This window comes from Osmerus mordax, chromosome 19 (assembly GCF_038355195.1).
Source record: "Osmerus mordax isolate fOsmMor3 chromosome 19, fOsmMor3.pri, whole genome shotgun sequence".
NCBI classification, from domain to species: Eukaryota; Metazoa; Chordata; class Actinopteri; order Osmeriformes; family Osmeridae; genus Osmerus; species Osmerus mordax.
Genome location: NC_090068.1, coordinates 10,724,936 through 10,747,808, shown reverse-complemented (window position 1 = coordinate 10,747,808; position 22,873 = coordinate 10,724,936). Strand labels below are relative to the sequence as shown.

The window sequence follows — 22,873 nt, the reverse complement described above, 5'->3', positions numbered from 1 at the left end:
ATGCCTGGGGTGGTAGAGGGACATGGAGCGACTGCCATTCAGCGGATAGACACAGCCGAGAGGAACCCTAAGGAAGGAAGTTTATTAAGATGTGCGTTGGACCACTGGAAGAGAGACGCCGAACAGTGATGAAGACCAAAGTCTCACCTGAAGAGGGGATACGGGACATTTGTGGCGGAGTATCTCACTTCGTTGGTGTATACCACCTGGTCCTCCTCCACCTACGACAGAGTAATACAGGAACAGCATGGGCAACAAGTGGACACGCATACTTTAGTACATCTTTTAACAGAGTCTTCCGACCCTTTGCTTCAGGTCTGAACAGAGCCCGGGACTCACGTTTCTGATGGTGCCACAGGAGTCCAGAGAGAAGCTGAAGATGGCCCGTGTCCCGTCCACTTGGACTGGGGTACAGCTGGGGTCCAGTAATGTGGTGAGACTGGGATCGATGTCCAGGGAGGCCGAGGACAGGTCCACCATCACCACCACTCTGTCGTCGGGCAGACACACTGCGGGGGGGGACATGCCCATCAGAACTACCAGGCTTTCATTTACATTGGACGGGTGTCTAAATGACTAAATGTGTCCCAGATTCGTCAAGAAGCTCTTAACACTAAGCGCTTCTTAGGAGCATTCTAAGAGAGTTTATTAACGAATCTGGGACACCCGGCCATTGTCATTTAGCAGACGCTCTTATCCAGAGCGACTTACAGTAAGTACAGGGACATTGCCCAAAGGCAAGCAGGGTGAAGTGCCTTGCCCAGGGACACAACGTCATATTGTACGGCAGGACCAGGAATCGAACCGGCAACCTTCTGATTAGTATCCTGATTTCCTAACCGCTCAGCCATCTGACCCCCCTTTAGGTTTAAAATGGCATGGGCATAGTTCAGAAGCAGAACATTTGCCTGCAGACCAAGCAGGTCCCAGGTTCAAATCCTCCCCATATACATCGCTTTGGATAAAAAGACGTCTACAGGTGAATTAATTACAAAGATATTTATGTGAATGGCCCTGTGGACACTGATGTAGTAAAACAGCATGGAGGATGGGGATCTGGGTGACTTGGATGAGGATAGTGAAACCTGGATCTCTTTACCAAGCAGTTCCCTCACAGGAAAGACACATTGCTGGGTGAAGGTGCTCTCCTCTCTGGACGTCTCCTTGTCCTCCACGCTCACCTCCACATTTACCACCAGACCCTGAATACCTAGACCCTGTCGGGATCAGAAGAAGCAGATAAGAGATCACCTAGGAACCAGCTCAACCCCTCCCCTGGTTAGTTCCATTCCCACCTCGTAGGCCATGCCCAGGCCATAGAGAGGGATCTGCAAGGTGGAGTAGTTCTTCATGGAGATCAGCTCATAGCCCGCCAGCTCCACCAGCTCCTGGTCCAGCCTCCGGCCGCCGATATACACCTCCCACTGGGAGATCATGTTTCCAAGATGCACCAGCAGCCGAACCCCTTTATCCGTACAGTCCCCCTCCACCCGGGGCAGGACTGCAGGACACACGGACAACAGGACATGGTTAGTTGGGACTGGAGAGTAGCAGTATTAGAGTGCATCACTTCCTGTTGCATTGATTTTACGCTGTACCTTCTAGACGCACTATTTATATGTCGCTTTGGATAAAAGCATACATTTATGAAAATGTTTTGAATAAAACGAGAGTTCAGTTGCAGCATCACGAGCCGACTGACCAACATCCTGCAGATCTGTCTCCACGGTGATGGGGTGGTGGAAGAGCTCTCCATGGGGGGAGAGGATGAAGGTGAAGGCCCCAGTCAGCCTGTAGTTTCTATAACCATTCCCTACATACTAGGAGAGGACAAACAGAGACCAGAGTCAGTAGCAGACAGAGACAGTCCAGAGGACATCACATGGACTATACTATAGACAGGAGGATTTACAGGGATATAACTGCCTCTGCCCTCACCTTCTGGGACACCAGGGGGTGTGAGAAAGGGATTTGGAGCAGGTAGCCATGGGTGCCATTTGGGAAGGGGACTTCTGAGAGCTTGAAGCCGAGATGTGGCACCTCGTCCCAGGACACAGTATGCTCCCCGACACTGAGGTAGGAGAAGAAGACATCCGGAGGGAAGGAGCCCACAGCTACGGAGAACACGCGCTCCGCTGCCTTGGTCACTGTAGCATAGCAACAAACACAAACTCCATAACACCTTGGACATCAGAGACAAAACAAGGACGATGCTGTGGTAGAGGCGTCTCAAACTGGCTGGTGTTGTGAGGAGACTTGCCGTTGATGAGTTGGGGTGTTTGAGGGAGTTGCTTGATTGACAGGGACCTGTAGGAGCGGGAGACTGTCATCGGCCAATGAGCATCCTCCCACTGCTGCATGTAGAACAGATCCAGGAAGTAGGACTGGAAATAATGGCCATCCTGCACATGGCTCTGGGAGGGAGAAGGACACCTTACATTTGATTTATTTTAGTAGAAGCTTTTATCCAAAGCTACATACAAACAGAGGGGTTAGGAATGGGGGATAGGTGTCGATGACCATCTACATTCCACCTCTATACCTTGATGTATCCTCCTTCTGCTCCGAATGGAATCCTGATTTCTATGTTCCCCCCCTGTTTCCTAATGATATATCCTCGTTGTCGGGCTGTGCAGTTGCTAACAAGGCGTCCCTCCACGCCCACCCTCAGGCCCCTGTCTCTAAAGGGCGCCCGCACCAGCGGGGTCAGTCTGATGGGGACGGTCCACAGAAGGTTTCCTCCATCCATGGTGACCTTTTCTTGAAGAGTGGAGGGGTGAGATTCTCACACATTTCAAAGTTGATGTATTTCGATTTTAACATGGATGAAAATTCAAAATTCATGAAAATCTCTATCCTGACAGGAGACATACTTGTGGTGCAGGCCACGGACGCGTCCACTTGCAGAAGTGCCCACTGGTGTTTATACAGGATGCTAGCGCTCACCACCTCCACCTCAACACCATTCTCCTGAGACGATAAAAAAAAAAAGGTTAAAAAGGTATTTGAATAGCCCAACAAGAAAGACACACCAAAACGTATATGGAAAAGGTAAAAAAACTAACAAACAGCTGATTATAACACAACAGTAGAGTATAACCATAGAATATTCAGGAGTAGTAGTACCTGCTGCAGCTTGTAGGAGAGGCGGGAGTCGTAAGCACAGCGCAGGATGATGCGTGCGTCACTGACGGTGACGTGGTACCCTAAGAGCTGGGCCGTCTCCACCGGCACCGTTTCCTTCTTGGCGGGGGGGCTCTCCGGCCCGTGGGAGGAGCCGGGCACACGGAACACCACCCGCCACTCGCTCATCCCCTCGTCCAACATCTGGAAGCACACACACACACACACACACACACACACACACACACACAACAAGGAAGGTTCAACAAACCTGAAGACGCCGTGGAGATCTGGAAGGAAGGAGCCGTGCTGGTGTTCAGGAGAGGAGGGTGACCTCACCTCGGGTGGAAGCGCCATCCACTCCACTCCCTGGTGAGCGGCAGGAGGGAGAAGCTTCCTTACGGAGACCTGACACAACGATCCCAGATCCCAACAAATCCCCTCAGATGAGTCAAGAAAGTAAAGATTCGAGACGTATAATAGAAGAAACTTGACAGAGTCACGGTCATATTTCTCATGGAGCTCTGCTGACCTCCATGTAGTTCTCCTCACAGATGATCTCGCGGGATTTCCACGGGTGCTCCAGCAGGCAGCTAAGCTGTAGAGGGTAGGACCTCTCCTCTCCCTGCTCATCTTGGTGCAGAAACCACACAAGCAGACTGAAGTCTGAATCTTTCTGGAAGACAAACAGAGCCTACAGTTATATCTATAAATATGTTCCATAACCTATGAGTTTTTGTATTAAGTCTGCAGGAGCCATTAATTTATTCTTTCGCCCACAGTTGCTCATCACCTCATTTACTACATAGCACGCCAAGAAAGAGGCTCTGAGGACTAAGTCCCCCTTGGTGTCCAACACCATGGTGTAGCCACATTCTGCAGCCTGTTGTCTGCGCAGTATGTGGAGTCCATCGCTACCTGTCAATCAATTTCGGGTGTTAAAAAAAATAATTAAATGGATGACATCTCTCAATTATTTTGAGCATAGATCATCATTTCGTCCTTCAGATTTAACATCACTCACCTTCGACAGCAAATCGGAATTTTGTACCAAGGAAATTTAAGCTGACAGCGACCCAGAAATGACGATCCTGACATTCGGTTCGAAACATCCCTTTCGAAAATGAGGACGTGGTTTAACATTATCAACAGGCTCCAGACTATGCTAGGCAATGTTTTGGTGAACCCATGTTGTCATTTTACTTACCCGGGGGTGCATTGTCAGCTCTGCAAATGTGTAGTAGGCAACACAATATACTGGAATAAAAGGTAAACAAACATTTAAAAACGTTTACTGTACCCTGAAGAACAGTCGTAAATTTTGCACACACCCAAATGTAATTCAGTGAACAACTGATTAATTATATGCAATGCATGACATATTTTGTCACTCTTTTTGATAGCTTACCACATGTATGTTGTGTCATTCATGATTGAGATTTTTCTCTAAACGGTATTTTTAAACGTTCAAGGTATTTCAGTTTGTAAAATGTAAAAGGACCATCGAATTCTATTTCTTTTTTTCTACTTCTTGAGATTCCTCATTCATTTGAATCTGGCTCGTTCTCATGTCAGAAGCCGTTTTGATTGGGTGTCGAACACACACCTGTGGACGACCTAGCCCTAATTAGTGTGGCATCAAATCAATTAAGTGCACAGACCCAATCCTTGAGATGGTCTTGCTTCAATAATGATCCAGACAATTATGTAACATTGATAGAAAAGGGAATGTTTATGTTTTATGTATGATTTGTTTTTGTAATACATCGATAAGGCGCTGATACAAGAAGGTCAAGAAGGTGATGATGAGTCGTAGGAAGGAAAACGACCATGTTTCCGGTTATGACGCAATATATTATTACTGTATCCGTAAACATGGAGGCTGTTGTTGACGAAGTTGTAACGCCGGAGGATCTTTCGGTGAGTTTATCTCAGTGTCTCTTTATGGGTTGGTCTGAACATCTTTTCGATGCGGAATGATTAATGTGACGAATGTGGGTATTAGATGATGGAGGCTGCATTGTACGAGCATTATCGTGTTGAACTCGTACGGCTAGATAATATAGCTAACTAGTTAGCCTAGCTTTAGCAATGGTTCGTTTACCATTGACTGACACACGTCGCATCGTCTGTCATTAACATACTGGAATAGTGTTGCCTTAATCCAAATGAGTCAATATAGTAGCAATTGACTCTGCATTGTTTTCTCAGAAATTTGAAAAGAAGTTTAAAGCCGAGCTGGCCAAAGCGGATGTGACCAAAGATACAAAGTTCGAATATGCATGGTGTCTGATCCGGAGCAAGTCCTCCGGCGACATCAAGAAGGGCATAGTTCTTCTAGACGGTAAATCGAAGTCCTATCAAACGCTATCACCGTATATGATAAGTGCCTACGTGTATGACAAAATCTATCTGGGTTCTGTTTATCGTTGCATGTTGTCTACACAGCAATGGGAACGCAGAGAATAAGAACATTTTAAGACAGATGAACATGAAAGGTGTCATAATTTAATCACAGCTTTTTTGCACAGAGCTGATACACAAAGGAACTAAGGATGACCAGAGGGACTACTTGTTTTACCTGGCAATTGGAAACTACAAACTAAAGGTAATGGGAAGGTATCTCCATGTGTTTTGTGTCTCCATATGATGCCATAATGTGTCTTTTATAAGTGAAGGAACTCCAACTCTATATTTGAATGTCGTCTTTCAGGAGTATGAGAGAGGACTGAAATGCATCCGGATTCTACTGAAGAGTGAACCAGGAAACACTCAAGCTCTGGATCTGGAGACTCTCATTAAGAAGGCGATGAGGAAGGGTGAGCTGAGTATGGGGCTGTGGCATTGATAACACAATCTCATCCCTACTCGCCATATTGTGCCTTTTTGTCACTATAATGACATAGGCGGCAGCTTTTTGTGTTTCTTGTATCTTGACGCAAGCTGAAGCCAACCTTCTGCGCCAGAACAGTCAAACTAAGAGTTCTGCCCAATCGGCAATAGCCTATTTGATGCCATGGAGACACCAGGCTTGTTTCAGCCTAGTGTCTCCAGTTATCATGTTTTTTTCCAAAAGATATATCAATATAGTGTTGTACATTTAATCTCAAAATGAGCACAATTCATGAGTTCCAATTTGATGATGATAATGGATTGTAAATTGTTTTTGTTTTTTTTACCAGATGGTTTGGTTGGCATGGCCATTGTCGGAGGAATTGGCCTTGGTGTTGCTGGATTGGCTGGTCTCGTTGGTCTGGTTGTGTCAAAGAAGATCTGAGAGATGTATCGAAGGACTGCCCCATTCTGCAGCCTGCCGTCTACAAAGTCCATATTCAAATGAATACACTATAACAAGTAACGAAAACTTTTTTTGTGTTTTTTTTTTTCCATGGTTATCCTTCACATAAAACTAACCAGAAGTGCGATTACCCTGTATAGAGGGCACAAGTGAAAAGTGGTTATACGTGCTAAAAGTTTTGCCAGGCTTTTGCTTAAGCCAACATTGTATGATGACTGACACATGGTAGCATTCTGTCAGGAGCTGCTAAGTTACTCACTGTCCTCACGTTTTCATTGCCTGTTTTGGGAAGGGGAAAAAAAAGAACCGATTTAGGTCAATGGACTCCCACCCTATAATAATCCCTCCAACACTACAACATTGTGCACAACCGATTATACTAATTATCTGGTTGACATGTTTAAATCAGGGTCATGGGTGTATCTAGCCCTATTTTGCAGGGGCTGGAGCCCCCCCCCAAAAAAGTTTCATTAGCCCCCCCCAAAAAGTATTATAATATATATATATATATTAATTTTTTTTTTTCATATTTTAAATCAAAATGTGTTAATTTCTCTTCCTAAAACCCACTAGAGGACACTATTTAAAACGATATTTTCCAAAATGATGACAGTATTTTACAATTCCAGAATGAGTACACCCTAAATGGAACCATTTTGACAGTGTTTAAAAAATATAATAGCATAGTGTATATACATAGCCTGTATACATACACATGTATAAAATGTGTTACTGTTTTGAGTTTAAAATGAAACTATAATGGTCACTAAGTTATTTCATGTTTTATATTGTTTGCATGTTTTTTTGTGACACAATCTTCCTGGTTTATGCTGCCAAACAAAGTTTGAGTATTATAAATAAGTAATATATAAATAAAATGTAATGTACCTGTAATAAAGAAACTATTAATTCTTTGGAATCTGTAGCAGCACTCATCAATCACAAACATCAAAATCTATTTGGTATTTATAGTTTTCCTCCATCATTACTGAAGGAGATTTTCCAAACCAATTTTACTCTGACTAGCAGAACTGATTGATTACACCACGTTTGAGCCAACGATTCAATCGAAACTCACACTGCAAATACACATCAAATACTCAGGATTGTGCAAATAATCTTTAACACTGTTGACTTATATTGAGGGCAAACACTAACATAAAACTACACACAAAGTGTATGGTTTGTATAACACATACTGATAAACTAGACCAATACAAGTAGTGCTAAGATACTTCAGTGATGAAGATCTGTTGTTACTATCCTCCTTCTTCTACTGGAAGATTGTATTTATGAAAGAATTAATTAAAAAAAATACAAGTTTGTATCTCATTGACAGTTAATTTAATTCAAGATTTGTATAGTTGATAAAGACTGCATAAAGATCCGGAAGCTTCCTGCCCTACGTGAGGTTGACATTGATGACATTTTGAATTGTTGTGCTGTTCTTGAAGACTGAATTGTAAAGAACGTAGTTTAAGATTTTTAATAGTGGTTTTAAATAGTGTGACGTGTCTTATCTTCCAACCCAATAAGGAAAGTCATTCTCCTAAAAGAAAAACATTGAGTGAACATAAGGTGGTACCGTGGTAACAAGTTAATGTACATGAAAAGTCTGGAACGTTAAAAGAACAACATCTTGATTATAAGCCTGGTGCTGGCTGCTGTAGGTCTGCTAAGGATGTGGCTGAATGTGTGGCATCATGTGACCTGGCATCTGCTCAATGGAGACAGTGTATTGGCAGGCAGCTCACAAACTCAGGCCTTTAAAAGACCTCCAGCACAACAGGATACCCCTGTCACAAGAAGACAAATGCTGTCCAAGGCTGATACACACTAGTTACAATTCTTGTTCTAAAATACTTTTGTTTAATGTTTAAGCTTGAACCTTAGTTTGAATAGTAAGTCCTGGACTGAAGACACTTGACTAATTAAGAGTTGTTGAAGTGTTAAAGTACATCTTTAACAATTTAGTCAAGACAGAGAAATTTGAAGGATGAATTCAACTAGTTACAGCCAATGAGATGGTACAAATGTGGGTCAACAATATGAGGTGGTGGGTTCAAAACTGTTGATGCTGAAGTTTATCAAACAAAAGATTAACAGAAAAAAGCGATAAGATAAATTATTTATACACCGTGTTTTATTGTACTGTTCATTAATTGGAACTTTGTACTGTGTACTGTATCACCCACCATAACTCAGGTATACATCTGAAAAGTAGCCCATAGTCACATTTCCTCCATATATAAAAACGGGTGAAGCAGGTTTCCCAACAGGTGTCCACAGCCAAATCAGAATGAATCCACATTACATCTTAAGTTCCTTACTAGTGATGTATTGGCCAGCATCTCCCCTTGATGTGGTTAACCTGTGAATATCTGTAAGCTGTACTGTACCTTCAAACACTGCCTGCTCTTTGGTCAATGTATTACTCATGTTCAAAACCCCGCACAGTGACAGATCCATTTATACATCACGACCCATTCCCTCTTAGACAAACATCTTATGTTCATGAAAGAGCAGGTGTTGGAACAAATTCTTTGTCATGCTTCACATTTGTTTGCTGCTAAATCGTTGCAAATCCAGTAGACCTATGAATCACCAATTTCCTGATCTACGTTTCAAATGTATACTCTGCAATAATGCTCTGCATTTACTTTTATTCCTTAATTTAGTTCCTCCATAGACCTGCACCAAAAGCCCAAACTAGATAAGTAAAACAAGACAACATCGAGAACGGATAGTTTTTCTGATATATCTTATCTGTCATAGTGTTTGCACAGGGGCAGTCGTGTGGCCGGTCAGTATTGCGTCCTCTGACTTGTGAAAGCGACCACTACCTATATTAACACTACTTTACCCATATTTTACGCCATCAAAAAGCTAATCTTTTCTTTTTGGGGTTAACCAAATTCATCTAAAATACACAAGAATATATAGTATCCCTTTAGTCTTCATTGGACACAAAACTTATCCTGATGTCGCCAAATGGTTTGTTACACAGGACCATCTGGGAAGTCGTCCATGGAAACTGATTGCAAATGAGGGGAAAACACACTTTGCAAGTGATTGGATAAACCATCTCCTGTCTCTTACAGGTCTTGATTTCTCTAATCCAGCTGAGTTGCAATGTTACACAACACTTTCCAGAAATCAACTTTTTATACAAAACTATCCTGAGGTCCCTCGTTGTCTGCCTCTTATACTGTTTAAATAACCTATATTGTGGATAATGACTGTTGTAAGACTATAAAGTAGCCTAGGCAATTTGAATTGCAGAAAGGGATAGGCCACTTGTGTGATCAGTTCTGTTCGATGACAGTAGGCCACAACAATATTTAACAAATTCCGCAATGGGGACAGTAAAGTATTGGCTAAAGAAAGATCTGTGACAATGGGATGAGCGTGTCACTGTTTACCACACATTAAAGGATATATCAATTTAATTGCAAAACATAGAGGTAATAGTCTAATTTTTTTTACATGCGGCCTAAGCAAGGTTCAAATAAGTGCGTCCAGGTCGTTTCATTACTCAGGTCATTAAGTTCAGATAACAGAACTTGAATAGGTTGGGCCGTAAAACAGAGGCTGAGACACTATTTAAGCACTGGTTTCTGACACTCACTGACACATTTCACACTGAGCTTTGTTCTGAAGAAATCTGCTCCAAATGAATCAGATCGCCGAGGTTTTGGCACTTTCGTTGTGTTTTGTGGGTTGGATAATGGTGGCCATATCACTACAAGATCAGTACTGGAAAGAATCATCCACTGACGGGAGCGTAATCACAACCTCCACTATCTATGAAAATCTCTGGATGTCTTGTGCCAGCGATTCAACCGGGTTATACAACTGTCTTGACTTTCCATCTATGTTTTCTCTGCCTGGTAAGCAATTATTGTTCATAATGTCAAATTATTGAGTATAAGGCAGTAATGATAATAGTGTATTGTACCGATAATATTAACTATTTATTAATAACGTGCTTTAAAAAACAACATGTAGCCTAATCGTGTTTATGCTGTTGTCTGTCAATTTGAGAAACGTGCGCTGGCTGGCTTGTCTGCTGACTATGCATTGGAGGCATTGAGAACATAATGTTTCGTTTAAACTTATCATTCACTTGTTGAGCGATAGATATAACGTGATATAAGCCGGTCGTTGTGCTTTATGAACATTATTTCAAAGAGAAGTGATGAATAGCTGTAGTTAAATTAATTTCGTTTGCATAGCCTCCTTTGAACTCGTTGCCTTTCGATAAACACTTGAGAAGTCCTTGAAAATATAAAATATGGATGGCAAGCAATCTATAGAAAAAACGAAGGAGTGGCACTAAAGTTGCGTCGTGAATCATTGATTTATAAACACACCTTAGCATCCCCAAAGAATGTACACATTTATTCTATAGACGCGCAACCATAGTGAGCCTACAGGAACTCCGCTGTACAGTGTCGTATTTAGAGCCAACTTGTGTAGACTTCGTACATGATACTAGGCTAATTATCGGTCATTGTTTTTAATCAAACCAAACATCAACTATTTAGGCTGGGAAGAAACGAGTGAAGAATTATGAACGGGATTGTCGAAGTTCTAGCGTCTTTTCTTGGTTTTCTGGCCTGGGTGATGGTCGGTGTTGCTCTACCAAACCGATACTGGAGAGTTTCCTCTGTGGATGGAAACGTTATCACCACATCAACCATTTATGAAAACCTATGGATATCATGCGCCACTGACTCCACAGGGGTTAGCAACTGCCGTGACTTTCCATCTCTGCTCGCTCTTTCTGGTAGGCATGGTTAGACGATAACGCATATTACAGTTGTCGAGTTGTTGGGCTGTAGAGGTATAGTAACCAGGTCTATTCATGACAACTTTTTATACGTTTGCACCGTTTTGTGGGATATTTGTGGGAAATTATGTCAACAATATGTTTTCAACATCCAAATCTGGAACTTTGTTCTATATGATTTAGCTGGATTTTCCTGGGCATGCAAAGGAGAATTAATTGAAACAGGACAAAGCAGATAAGAAATTATAACCTAAGATAACATCGACCCACCATTGAAAAATGACAATGACACAGCACACACCCACATTGCTGGCTATTTCTCAAGGACAGGAAGAGCACACCTATCACCTTTCTGTCTATATCATCTGATATTGACCCTTTATTCTGTCTACTGACCCTTTATTGGTGACACTGAGTGTCTAAAACTCAAAACAGAGTCTAAATGGTGAGGACAGGCTGTCTGGCGTACAGTGGACTAACTCACTACTGTAGCAGGGGTGATTTATAGTTTATATTTGTAAGAATATGCAGATTGATTTGTGGTTGTTCCTGTGCAGGATACATACAGGCCTCTAGGGCGTTGATGATCACCTCAATCGTGTTGGGAAGCCTGGGTATCGTGGCGGCCCTGGTGGGAATGCAATGCACCAAAGCAGGAGGAGAGGACTACGTCCTGAAGGGCAGAATCGCTGGTTTGGGGGGCATGCTCTTCCTCCTGCAGGGTAACACCACCTCTCACACAAATTGTTTTAACTTGTTAATTGAGACACAAGATTCAATCACCTGTAAAAGTAAGTATTCAGTGTTCCAAGAACAATAGTAACAACGTTTTGACCAAATGGCCAATAACTGCCTTTTTGCTTGGGAGAGCACATTTACATTACAGTAGATAGCTAATTTTATGTATTTTTAACAAAAAACAATGATACTACAGTGCAATAATAACATCTCAATTGCTCAACTTACAGACTTTACAAAACAAGTGTGGTTCTCAGTCATGTCTCTTATGCTCTCTACATCCTCCAGGCTTGTGCACCATGATCTCGGTTTCCTGGTATGCCTACAATATTACCCAGGAGTTCTTTGACCCCTTTTATCCAGGGACAAAGTGCGTACATTTAATACATTAAAAGCTGTAAGGGAAATTTCATGTGAATTAAATTTTGCCATCAATTTAGGTATAAAAGTTAAAGTTCCCTGCCATGAGTAGTAGTAGTCCACAGACTCTGTGTTATAAATATGTAAAGGTTTGTACAGATTATCCACTGGTAGACTGAAGCATACGTTAAATTTGTGAATTGCTGTATACTGTTCTATATGTTGCTGTATACTTTTCTATATGTTGCTGTATACTAGGGTACATGTACATATGCTGCATGCATTCCTATGAGCCACTCCCCTCCGGCAGAGGGCTACGGTCCATCAGGACCAATACCACACACCACAAAAACAGTTTCTTCCCATCCGCTACTGGCCTCTTCAACAAAGCCAAGGGCTCACACAGACTTTAATCACTATATGCACAATGACACCTTGCCATATTTGTTACCCTATTTGTATTTTTTGCACTACTTGTATTTTTTGTACTGTTTGTATTTTTATATTGTATATTATGGCTTTTTAAAATTCTATTAAAATTATAGCCCCTTAGTAGTAGATAGGCTTTTTAACTTTAGTATAGTTAGACCACATATTTAAGATTTAAGATCCCTATATGTTGAATGTATGCACCTTCCTGCCAAAGTAAATTCCTTGTCTGTGCAAACTTTCATGGCGATTAAAACCCTTTCTGATTCCGATGAGCAGGTATGAGATTGGAGAGGGCCTTTACATCGGCTGGTGCTCCGCCACGCTTGCCATCTGTGGAGGGTCGTGCCTGTTGTGTTCATGTAAACTGGGGACACCCGAGGAGAAACTGTGAGTATCCGCACCCCAATGTGGATGGATGGGTTAAGCTCAGGTGGTTGAGCTGGTAGAGAATTTTCACTGCAGGTCGCAGGTTCAAATTCCCTGTGAGTCGCTATGGATAAAAACGGCTGCTAAATGAACAGTACTAAGACGTGTTTCCGCCGCGCGTCTACATCCGTGTCGTGCTACATTTACATTTAGCCGACGCTCTTATCCAGATCGACTTACAGTAAGTACAGGGACATTTTCCCCGAGGCAAGTAGGGTGAAGTGCCTTGCCCAAGGACACAACGTCATTTTACTCAGCCTGGAATCGAACCAACAACCTTCTGATTAATAGCCCGACTCCCTAACCACTCAGCCATCTGACCCCTTCTGCGGGAGCTAAAGTATGAATATGCCACCTATGATGACAGTATGATGAGCGCTGATTACTATGTCCCCTGGTTTCCTAGGCCGTACACATACCAGCCCCCCACCAGAGGAACAGTGTTCTCAGGGCACTCGGTCCCCCAGCCCCCCACTAGAGGAACAGTGTTCCCAGGGACCTCGGTCTCCCAGACGCCCAGCCAGTATGGCAGGAACGCATACGTGTGAAGGATTAGGGATGGGGCGGAGATCCCTTCCATAGATTGAGATTTGCCAAGAAAAACATTGCAGGTGGATTTGATGAGTGGTATTCATTTAGATCTTTTTTTTACTATTATAGTGACGTTTTTCTACGGGAAAGCTGGAGTTCCAGCTATGTGGATAATGGACTACCTGCATATGAAGACCCACCTTCTATGTAGAATATGAGTTGACAACTGCCAAACGTCCTCCCATGTGATGTCCGATGCCTCTGATATATATTGTAGTTTGTTATAGATTTGTAGGCAAAGGGTGTGTTATACCATTCAATCTTCATAACTGGGAGTATTTGAACTGCACCCTTGATTGAGGTTGGATAATGTATTTGAATTATAAATAAATTTATGATATAAACATAACATGATTAGTTATGTTGCTGTTTACGCTGAGGGATGTTGTTCACATGACGGTTTATCCTTCCAAAATGTACATATTTTATGTTTTATAAACAGTGTGTTCTTTCCAGGGGATGGTCAGTGTAGGCGAGCTCACATAGGTGTGATTCATTGGTCAGCACACCCATAACAGTGCAGTTTTAATAAGGACCGACAAGCCCAGAATTTCCATGTATGTGTTGGTCTTTACTTTAATGTTGATGGGCTGTACATTTAATCAACTGGTTTTATATTTGAAATGGTTTCCTGTATTTTTCTATTGACAAATAAATATTGTTTGACAACCCGATCTTGTCTCGTGTCTGTGACCTTGGAGGAGTGTAATGTGAGACATTAGAAACTGCAAGTGGCAGCTCGGATCTAAGATGGATTCGAGAGACCGCAGATAGAGTGCGGCTAGTTTGGTTTGTTAAACGTTTTAGATCAACACTTGTATTATCGTTTTTGTTGATTTTATGTAAAGCACATTGAGCTGCACTTCTTGTATGAAAAGTGCTATATAAATAAAGTCTTACTTACTTACTTACATGACATTCCAAATATTTCCCACTTCATAAGTACTTTCCCAACACTTTAGCAGCACCTAGTGGTAAATAAACATGACTGTTGTAGTCATTGATGCTCCACCACCACCTCCTGGACTCAACAGCAACCACACTTCTGGAATACGGCTTTTTCTAAGGTTGTCCATCTTAACAGACCTCTTTAAACAAAACCACTGAAACATACAACTGGATAAATATCATAAATGATTACGATTTATTTGTATCCAAATATATATATATATATATATATATTTTTTTTTACGAATACATAGCCTATAAAACAAGACAGTGGGAGGCTGTGAAAAATACACTGAGCTTAGTTAGTTAATGATTTATTGGTAAGAAGAAACCATACAACGACAAAACTGAATTGCCCCGAAATTTACAATCATCAACATATACAATACAATACAAAATAACTATTCTGTTAAAAAAAAAAACACATTAAATTTTGTCGACATGGAGAGAACGCTACAATTAAAAGTTTGTATTCAACAGTTAAAAACAATATTATTGTCGATCACTACTACCAGCTTAGTTATGAAGTCCGACAAGGAGTTTAGCCAGTGCAGGTATCGCATTTATGGAGCGTCTTTGGCCAAGTTGGCCATAGCTTCCTCGTCAAATCGCAGGAAATGCCACCCTTCGTTAGCGGTCAGGTCATGAGCTCCTTTGGCAACATAGAAGTCTAGTGATGGAGTGTTCCAGTCCAGGACGGTCAGCTGCAGTCTGGCACACTGCTTCCCCTTCCCCTCCTGGGAAGTAGATTCACAAGTTTAAAGTTTATGTGCTATTTGTAACATTTACATTGTCATTTAGCAGACGCTCTTATCCAAAGCGACTTACAGTAACTACAGGGACATTCCCCCCGAGGCAAGTAGGGTGAAGTGCCTTTCCCAAGGACACAACTCATTTTGCACGGCCAGGAATCGAACTGGCAACTTTCAGATTACTAGCCCGATTCCCTAACCGCTCAGCCACCTGACTCCCAGCCACCTGACTCCCAACATGTAAGAGGTAGGCCTACATTGGAATTCTTGGATCCACTTGATAGTTTCCTAGCGGCCTAAACTTAGGCTTTATTAAATCCAATGAGTGATTCTTATCAACAATATAAAATCAAATATACTGAATAATGAGTAACCTAAGAACTAAGAATAAAAACAAATAACCTAAGCTTGTAGAGTGACCGTCACACCAGCAGTTAAATGCGGTAACAACATAAGCAGTATTTCCAAACAGACAGGTGAATGATTATCTTCACTAAAGAATCCCCCCAACAGATAGATGATATACAGCGATATTGACTCACATTGGACTATAAACTTACTTTAGCCACTTTGCTCATCAAACCCTTTCCAATGCCTTTTCCTGCATATGGACAGCAGAACATGAGTTTTATGTGTTTTATGAACAGTAACAGTAACAGTACCATAAACCATGACACTGGAATAATTACCTCGGAACTCAGGCATCACATACAGGTCTTCCATGAATACCGACCGTCCTTTCCACGTGCTGTATGTGTAAAAGTACAGGGCGTAGCCAACAACGGTGTGCCCTATGCGCAAATGAACAGAACATAAAACAACTAAAAACGGCAGGACAACTCATTGGATAGGCTAATATAGGCCGCCAATAACTTCCCCTCAGTATACAGATGAAGTTGACCTTTAATCTTGTCACTGAACTGTATGTCAGCACTAGTCGTATAGGCCTACACAATGCAACATTCAGTTTTATGTTTGCTGTATCCTTTAAAATAATATAAACTAATATGTGCATCAATAAAATGAATTATTTAAATATAGATTTAACCGTCTTTAGTCTTATCCTCTTCAGGCACTTCTGCAACCAGGCACTCGAAGAACGAATTGGAAGAAAAGCCATCACGCTCCAACTCTAAAGAAAAAGTAAACACACGGGCGATTGAGGGGGCACGAGAGGACACGCAGCGCATGTAGACCTATATAGATATATCCAATTAGCCAAAAAGAAAAATTACCTTTATGGGAGATCTTCACCTGATCCGGCATTTTTTCATAAATTGCCAATTCCTATGTACAGCAAAAGCGTAAGCGTAAGAGCAGTAGGCGAGACATAAGCTATCAGAGCAAGATGGTGTCGGAAATGCAACTTACCATTATCATCCTAGATATGTCCTTACAGTCATCCTTTCTTGCAGCGCGTATAGTGAAGTTCATTTTTCGTAGCTTTGCGTTCACAAACGAGGCTGAAATATGAGATAAATTAAAAACGTGTTCGTAAATCTGGGTACGGTGCCCCATAGAGGACAAAAAACAAACAATCATTAACCAGTCCTAGTTCTCTTGTTCAACCCACCTCCGCCATGGGTCCTTAATTAATGAGACAGATATGTTCAAAATACTTGTTAAAATGTTCTTTACATATCAGTGTGCAGGTATTTGTGTGCGGGAACTCAGGACACCTATACTTTAGGATTAGGCTACAGGCCTGTTTATGCATTATACATTTCATTGAGACCGTCGTCAAGTTGCCTACTTATAAACTTTTATTATACAAGGAAAAGACCTGCAATATGTGTTGGACTCTGTTAATGATTGCAAATGAGGCCACTTCCCGTCAAAGTCACGTAGGGATCAGGTAGCCAGATGAGGCGAATGCACTGAAGACATAACGGTCTGTAAAGTCACTCCCTCTCGTTTTGTTCTCCCGGTGAAGTGGAGTGGCCCTTTCAAATACATCATCCGTTGTTGTGTGAGACGAGTGGACTTGGAAGCAGGTCAATGTGCATGGAAATTTTAAGCTCACAGAAAGTAATTGGTGACTGCTGCATGACTGTACGCCTTGATGTTGATTTGTTTCTAAAGCACTGAAAACCGGGTATTGTACGGTCTTTAAAGTAAGTATCGTTAGTCCAGGCGTGGCGAACTACTTTACCCACGTTTGAACTACCTTACAATGTCATGTTTGAATAATTTTTCACTGTTTGTGCTGAATTATGTTGGGCTAAACTTGATTCCATGTAGGCGTAAGATAAATTGCTTTCCCATACCTAATGTTGTTGCAACAAAGAAAAGTCAATTTACACAATGTTGGCTTCAAATAATTATTTGTGTTGTAAAAAAAGGTTTTGTGACTCATTTGGCTTTCAGGATCAGCATGGTTAAGATTTGGAACGATACGGCCTGTTTCGAATTTGAACCGTGCACATAGGAAAGCGACAAATACTTTGTGGAGCTTTTAGGCTAATACCACCATCTCGTGGAGCGAGTTTTTTTCAAGTAATTTTTTCGAAGATATTGTTTCAACCTTTCAAAAAAGAAATGCAAAACTTAAAAAAAAACAATTAAAAAAAACAAAGTTCATGCAAACGATGCCCTGAATTCTGTCTAATAATTTTAATTAACTTAACTTTAATAATATAACCACAGAATACCGTAAAGTAAATCATGAAAAATGCAAACACCCAGAAACACCTTAAGTGCTTCTGATCTTAACATAAAATCTAAAACGGTGTTCACAAAATGGAAGGCTACACTTTTTGTTATTGCTTTCATAACAACCACCTCTTCATTCTTGGAAGACCCTTTAGATTTTTACAACTGTCATGTGTTCCTGACTGTCTGCTAGGCATACTGGTGTTCCAGCCTGGGCCCCAGCCATGTCTCAGGGGCCTCCCTCCCGGCTCATACAGACCCTCAGGAAATCTCCTGCAGTGTTGCGGCGCAGGCTTCGTAAGGGCCGCATCCAGGACCTGTCCCAGGGTGATCCCCTGTTTAAAGTTCACTACTTGGGCACAGCAAAAATCTACTCCCTGGATTTGGAGCAGGCCCAAGGGGCTTTAAGTCAGCTACTCCTACAGGCTCCAGAGAAACTAACCAAGGACCACGCTCTTGTGGTACGCCAGCGCTATGTGGAGGTGAAAGAGATCAGCACAGGCAGGCAGCTGGCCAAGACCCACCTCAGAGATATTGCTTACTGTGCTGCGGACCAGGAGCGTCCAAACGTGTTTGTGTATATATGCAGGCAGCAAGCCCAGCAGCTGCAGTGTAGAGTGTTCTGGTGCAGCAGGGCTGAGAGAGCCAAGGACATCACTGCCTGTCTGGCTCGCTCCTTCCAAAGAGCACTGAAAGACTGGCAAGCAAGGGAGGCCAACCACACGCAGGAGGAGGGATCAGAGAATGGCCTATCAGTGGTCCCGGATCTCCAGCTGAACACGTCGAAGCCGGCAGCAGACCTCAATAAAGGTGAATCTGTGTGGACCCTCAATGGAGGGCTGGTACGGCTGCAGTTCACTACATCCCATTTTGAATAAGAGATTCCAAGTGTTAAATTGTCTCTTTCTTTCAGGTCGCCGGAAGAAGAGGGACATGATCTCTCGGGCAGTGAGGAGAAAGACCAGCCGTGCTGATCACTCACAGTCATCAACTACGGTCTGACACTCAACACAGGTTTTGCAAAGCATAGCAACCTGCCCATCGGTGGACGCTACAGTAACTATCTGCCCATTTGTTGATGCTGTGGTAACCAGCTGCCCACAGGCACATATTGATGCTATGATGGCAACATGGACTACTCCAGATGACAATCACTCGTGGAGCCATAAACAGGAGCCCTGATCAGAAAACAGCATTTCTTCATGTTCAACCAACTGCCATCGAATGCAATATCTGTAAAAACTAACTTTGTTTTAGTCATCCTTGAAATGTTTTATACGGGCCGAGTTATAAAACATTTCCCAAGCAGGTCTTGTGATGGTGTGTGTGTGTGTGTTAGTGTTCAAAACCACATGCTGACATCAGATTCAGCTTCTCCATTTTTAGCTTTTCTAAACAGGAAAAAAACACATCAAGATCTCACACAAAGTGTAATTTACTTGGCTGCTGTTTTCACAATCTTGTTTCACCGCAAGATAACACTCAGCACATCCTCAGACAGATAGGCAAGTCATCTACTTAGTTATTTTGTTTTACATCAGCTCAAATTATATACTATTAAGCAATACACAGACCAATAATTTGCTATTCTGAAACAGCTGTTACATTTGTAAAATTACACTCCATGATTGAAGTTATGTACAGTAAATTGATGTTTAACAGTGATTAAAGCACACTACTGTTCTGTATATCAGCTTCCTTATCAGTACTTACTCCCACCACATCCTGCATTTAGGCAGCGTTTCTATACACACAGCAGTCAGGGAACACATATTAGGAATGAAAAAAACTATTCATATTTTGGTTATACAGAACATAATAATCCAGCAGTAACATATATATTATTTTTTTCCTCCAAAATGATTCCATCTCTCAGTCCTCTGTCACTTTAGGATTTGGAGCGGCGTCTGAACTCTTAACACGCGTGCCAGAGCAGAGGGTCAGACGTCGTCGGTGGAGGGTCCTGCCCTCCCGCACAGACACATGACGACAAGCACGCAACAGCCCCCTACGAACAGCGCCCCCATGAAGATGTACACCAACGTGGTGGTCCAGAAAGCAAACATGTAGAGCGTCTTGTCGCAGTAAGGAGGCTTTGTTGCGTCATAGTTGGCAGGGTGGATGGAGTAGATCCACACGTTGCCTGTAGGAGGTGGACAGAAGCAAGGAACACATTAAAAGACACCCCTCACCCAAAAAGTGTCACAAAGAAAACAAAACACAAACCATCCAAGCCATATCCTTCCTCTTACCTGTTATATTTCTATTTATTTATTCATTTTTCACTATTATCAACAGGGAAATACAAATAGTGCATCTAGAAAGTTCAGCGGCAAATCTGAGTTAAATATCTTCATGTTACATCGTCACACTCGAACCGTCCACACTCCATTTCACCTGCGATAAACCAGCAGAACAGGAAGAGAGAGACAAGGGAGTTCCAGGCAGAACAGAAGCTGCTGAGTGGGCTCTGGCTCCCCTCCTCAGGCTCCTTGGTGCAGGGCAGACAGGACAGCACAGCCAGGGCCGACGCGAAGGCCCCTGAGACCAGCAGGTAGATGGGGATGTAAGGCCCCTGGGGGCAGCTGTTCAGGTAAATCCCACCTGAGGACAAGTGTAAAGTTGATTTGCCGTTATTAACACTTCATGGGGCAGGTACAGCTAAGGGCTGTACCTACCCCATTTTTGATCCTCCTCCTCACGACTTTCCTAGCGGCCTGTCCTAATACCATATGGTTCTAAGTCTTCATTTCAACATACATAATCCTAATCCTATTTGAGCTAACATTCCTGTGAACAATAAATAAAAAATGTGCATATAAACAATCAGGGTTTAACGGTTATGGTGAATTAAAAATGAAACCTCTATGAATACATGTTTACTGTTTGTCCAAAATATTACACCTACCTATTACAATCTGGGCGATTGGCATGATTGTCATGAAGAGTTTGGATACAACTGTCAGAACACAGAAGAAGTTTGTTTTGAGAGGTCTGGCTCGTGTGAAAATACAACTACAAATGTGTCACTGGTCAAAGCTCCTGGTTCGTGGGTCAATACTGAATATATTTAAGAACTTGAAATGAAAGTAGATGCATCCCATATTACAAACGAAAGAAATCCTACAATGTATGTTCACATGAATTCACTTAGTTCACTTAAGTCCTGTTAGCAATGTGTCTGAAACATGTTACCAACCAAGTACGGGTGTGCTGAGAGTGGGAGTTTGGCGCATGTTCTGCAGCAGAGTCCTATCCTCCATCTTGAGTGATTCTTACTGGCCTGATGGGGTGTATGACTGTCTGCTGGACATGTGAGGTGAATTAGAAAGATAGGAAGTGAATTAGACATGTAGGATGTGATTTAGGAAGACAGTAGATGACTTAGGTAGACATGAGATGATACAGACAGATAGGAGATCATCAGGTAAAGGCAAGAGGTGATTTAGAAGGACAGATGATTTAGAAATATGGTTTTAGAAAATACCAGTAGAAAAAACTGTAGCTTGAGCACTTTAGGTCAAGCTACTGCTGGGTTCCGTTGGGTGATACAGGCTAGTGCAGTGAACACACATGAGCAACAGCACAGAAACACAGTAACCTGATTACATAGGGAATCTGAGTATGGCTGACTCTCCACCTCTAAACAGGACAAACAATGCAGCACAGTTCCTTGCTAATATCATTACATTACATTTAGTAGACGCTCTTATCCAGAGCGACTTACAGTAAGTACAGGGACATTCCCCCGAGGCAAGTAGGGTGAAGTGCCTTGCCCAAGGACACAATGTCAGTTGGCATGACCGGGAATCGAACTGGCAACCTTCGGATTACTAGCCCGACTCCCAGGGTTAGGTCTGAGCTCTGGGGCTTAACCAGGCCGTGCCTGGCTGTGCTCAGCTGCTTAAACAGGTCTGAGAGGCCAGAAAAAATCAACGGAACAGGATCAACACATGACAGGGGAGAGTTGTTTTACGTGAGAGTAGCCTACAGTTTAATGAGTCAGTGTCGTCATATGCAACTTGTTGATATGGCATATTATGAGAATGCGATTCTTTTGTTAGATCATCAAATGTAATTGGATATTAAACTTGTACCCCATGCAGCGATCGACTAATATTTCCCCGCCTATGAGACAGAACAGGCTGCTCCTGGTCTGAATTTCAAAATAAAGAAAATGCATATGGATCGGTGTCAAAACTAGATAACTATCAACTTTCAGATTCACCAACCAATCGCATGATTGACTCATGTCTTGCAGATGCATAGCCTACTAAATGCTATCCAACTGCTATTTTTGCTGATCTCATGTTTGTTCAACGTTGAGATAAACCGCATTGCCAAACCAAAAACGAAGTGTAGGACATCAAAACTCTATTGCAAGTCGGCGTACACTTGTGTGAAAACTTTTCGTAGTCCATGTATAGACAGCCTTTCTTATAGTTCAATTGACCACCAACTTAGTTATACTTTATACCAAAGCTTTATCTGATGGCACATACGCCTTAATCTGATGGCAAATACAACGCATCAAGCAGGCAAACATTAGCACAACTTCTAAATAATTTCTCTGGGGTAAATGTTTACAAATCTCACCTGGTGTGGTTGTGTTTTTAGCGTCGTCCAAGTTTGCTTAAGACGTGAATTCATGCGACTAGGGGACGACTGACAAAACGAACGAAACGAAAGTTCAAATTCCCTGCGCTTGAGGAAAGGTTTCTATATTTTAAGTGAGAGTCGAAGAAATACTGCGAACTTCCT

The 22,873-nt window shown here is 42.2% G+C and overlaps 5 protein-coding genes across 9 annotated transcripts; 3 read left to right on the top strand and 2 right to left on the bottom strand.

Annotated features, from left to right (window-relative positions):
• The first annotated feature begins 4,965 nt into the window (after positions 1 to 4,965).
• On the top strand, positions 4,966 to 7,340 carry LOC136963230 (mitochondrial fission 1 protein-like). The gene is made up of 5 exons (XM_067257290.1): positions 4,966 to 5,043; positions 5,335 to 5,467; positions 5,655 to 5,731; positions 5,837 to 5,942; positions 6,306 to 7,340. The coding sequence occupies exons 1-5, from the start codon at positions 4,966 to 4,968 to the stop codon at positions 6,398 to 6,400; spliced, it is 489 nt and encodes a 162-aa protein (XP_067113391.1). The 3' UTR covers positions 6,401 to 7,340.
• A 2,754-nt stretch (positions 7,341 to 10,094) lies between these two features.
• On the top strand, positions 10,095 to 14,388 carry LOC136963202 (claudin-15-like). Of its 2 annotated transcripts, none has more exons than XM_067257250.1 (5): positions 10,095 to 10,311; positions 11,771 to 11,935; positions 12,240 to 12,321; positions 13,020 to 13,130; positions 13,576 to 14,388. In XM_067257250.1, exons 1-5 carry the CDS (start codon positions 10,095 to 10,097, stop codon positions 13,715 to 13,717), a joined length of 717 nt encoding a protein of 238 aa, XP_067113351.1. In that variant the 3' UTR covers positions 13,718 to 14,388. The 2 variants fall into 2 exon arrangements, with proteins under 2 accessions (XP_067113351.1, XP_067113350.1); XM_067257249.1 differs by lacking the exon at positions 10,095 to 10,311 and adding an exon at positions 10,994 to 11,210.
• A 658-nt stretch (positions 14,389 to 15,046) lies between these two features.
• sat2b (spermidine/spermine N1-acetyltransferase family member 2b) lies at positions 15,047 to 18,725 on the bottom strand. Of its 3 annotated transcripts, none has more exons than XM_067257468.1 (7): positions 18,655 to 18,725; positions 16,832 to 16,923; positions 16,696 to 16,747; positions 16,509 to 16,592; positions 16,150 to 16,251; positions 16,021 to 16,061; positions 15,047 to 15,445 (listed from the first exon to the last, which is right to left on the bottom strand). In XM_067257468.1, the coding sequence occupies exons 2-7, from the start codon at positions 16,892 to 16,894 to the stop codon at positions 15,272 to 15,274; spliced, it is 516 nt and encodes a 171-aa protein (XP_067113569.1). In that variant the 5' UTR covers positions 16,895 to 16,923; positions 18,655 to 18,725; the 3' UTR covers positions 15,047 to 15,271. The 3 variants fall into 3 exon arrangements, with proteins under 3 accessions (XP_067113569.1, XP_067113570.1, XP_067113571.1); XM_067257469.1 differs by having other exon boundaries at positions 18,637 to 18,674; XM_067257470.1 differs by lacking the exon at positions 18,655 to 18,725 and adding an exon at positions 17,034 to 17,049.
• LOC136963360 (low density lipoprotein receptor adapter protein 1-like) lies at positions 17,558 to 19,412 on the top strand. Its single transcript, XM_067257465.1, has 3 exons — positions 17,558 to 17,574; positions 18,306 to 18,922; positions 19,026 to 19,412. Exons 2-3 carry the CDS (start codon positions 18,337 to 18,339, stop codon positions 19,112 to 19,114), a joined length of 675 nt encoding a protein of 224 aa, XP_067113566.1. The 5' UTR covers positions 17,558 to 17,574; positions 18,306 to 18,336; the 3' UTR covers positions 19,115 to 19,412.
• A 119-nt stretch (positions 19,413 to 19,531) lies between these two features.
• Positions 19,532 to 22,857, bottom strand: LOC136963361 (transmembrane protein 272-like). Of its 2 annotated transcripts, none has more exons than XM_067257467.1 (5): positions 22,709 to 22,857; positions 21,312 to 21,418; positions 21,021 to 21,071; positions 20,510 to 20,716; positions 19,532 to 20,255 (listed from the first exon to the last, which is right to left on the bottom strand). In XM_067257467.1, the coding sequence occupies exons 2-5, from the start codon at positions 21,373 to 21,375 to the stop codon at positions 20,053 to 20,055; spliced, it is 525 nt and encodes a 174-aa protein (XP_067113568.1). In that variant the 5' UTR covers positions 21,376 to 21,418; positions 22,709 to 22,857; the 3' UTR covers positions 19,532 to 20,052. The 2 variants fall into 2 exon arrangements, with proteins under 2 accessions (XP_067113568.1, XP_067113567.1); XM_067257466.1 differs by having other exon boundaries at positions 21,312 to 21,415.
• Positions 22,858 to 22,873: the final 16 nt, after the last annotated feature.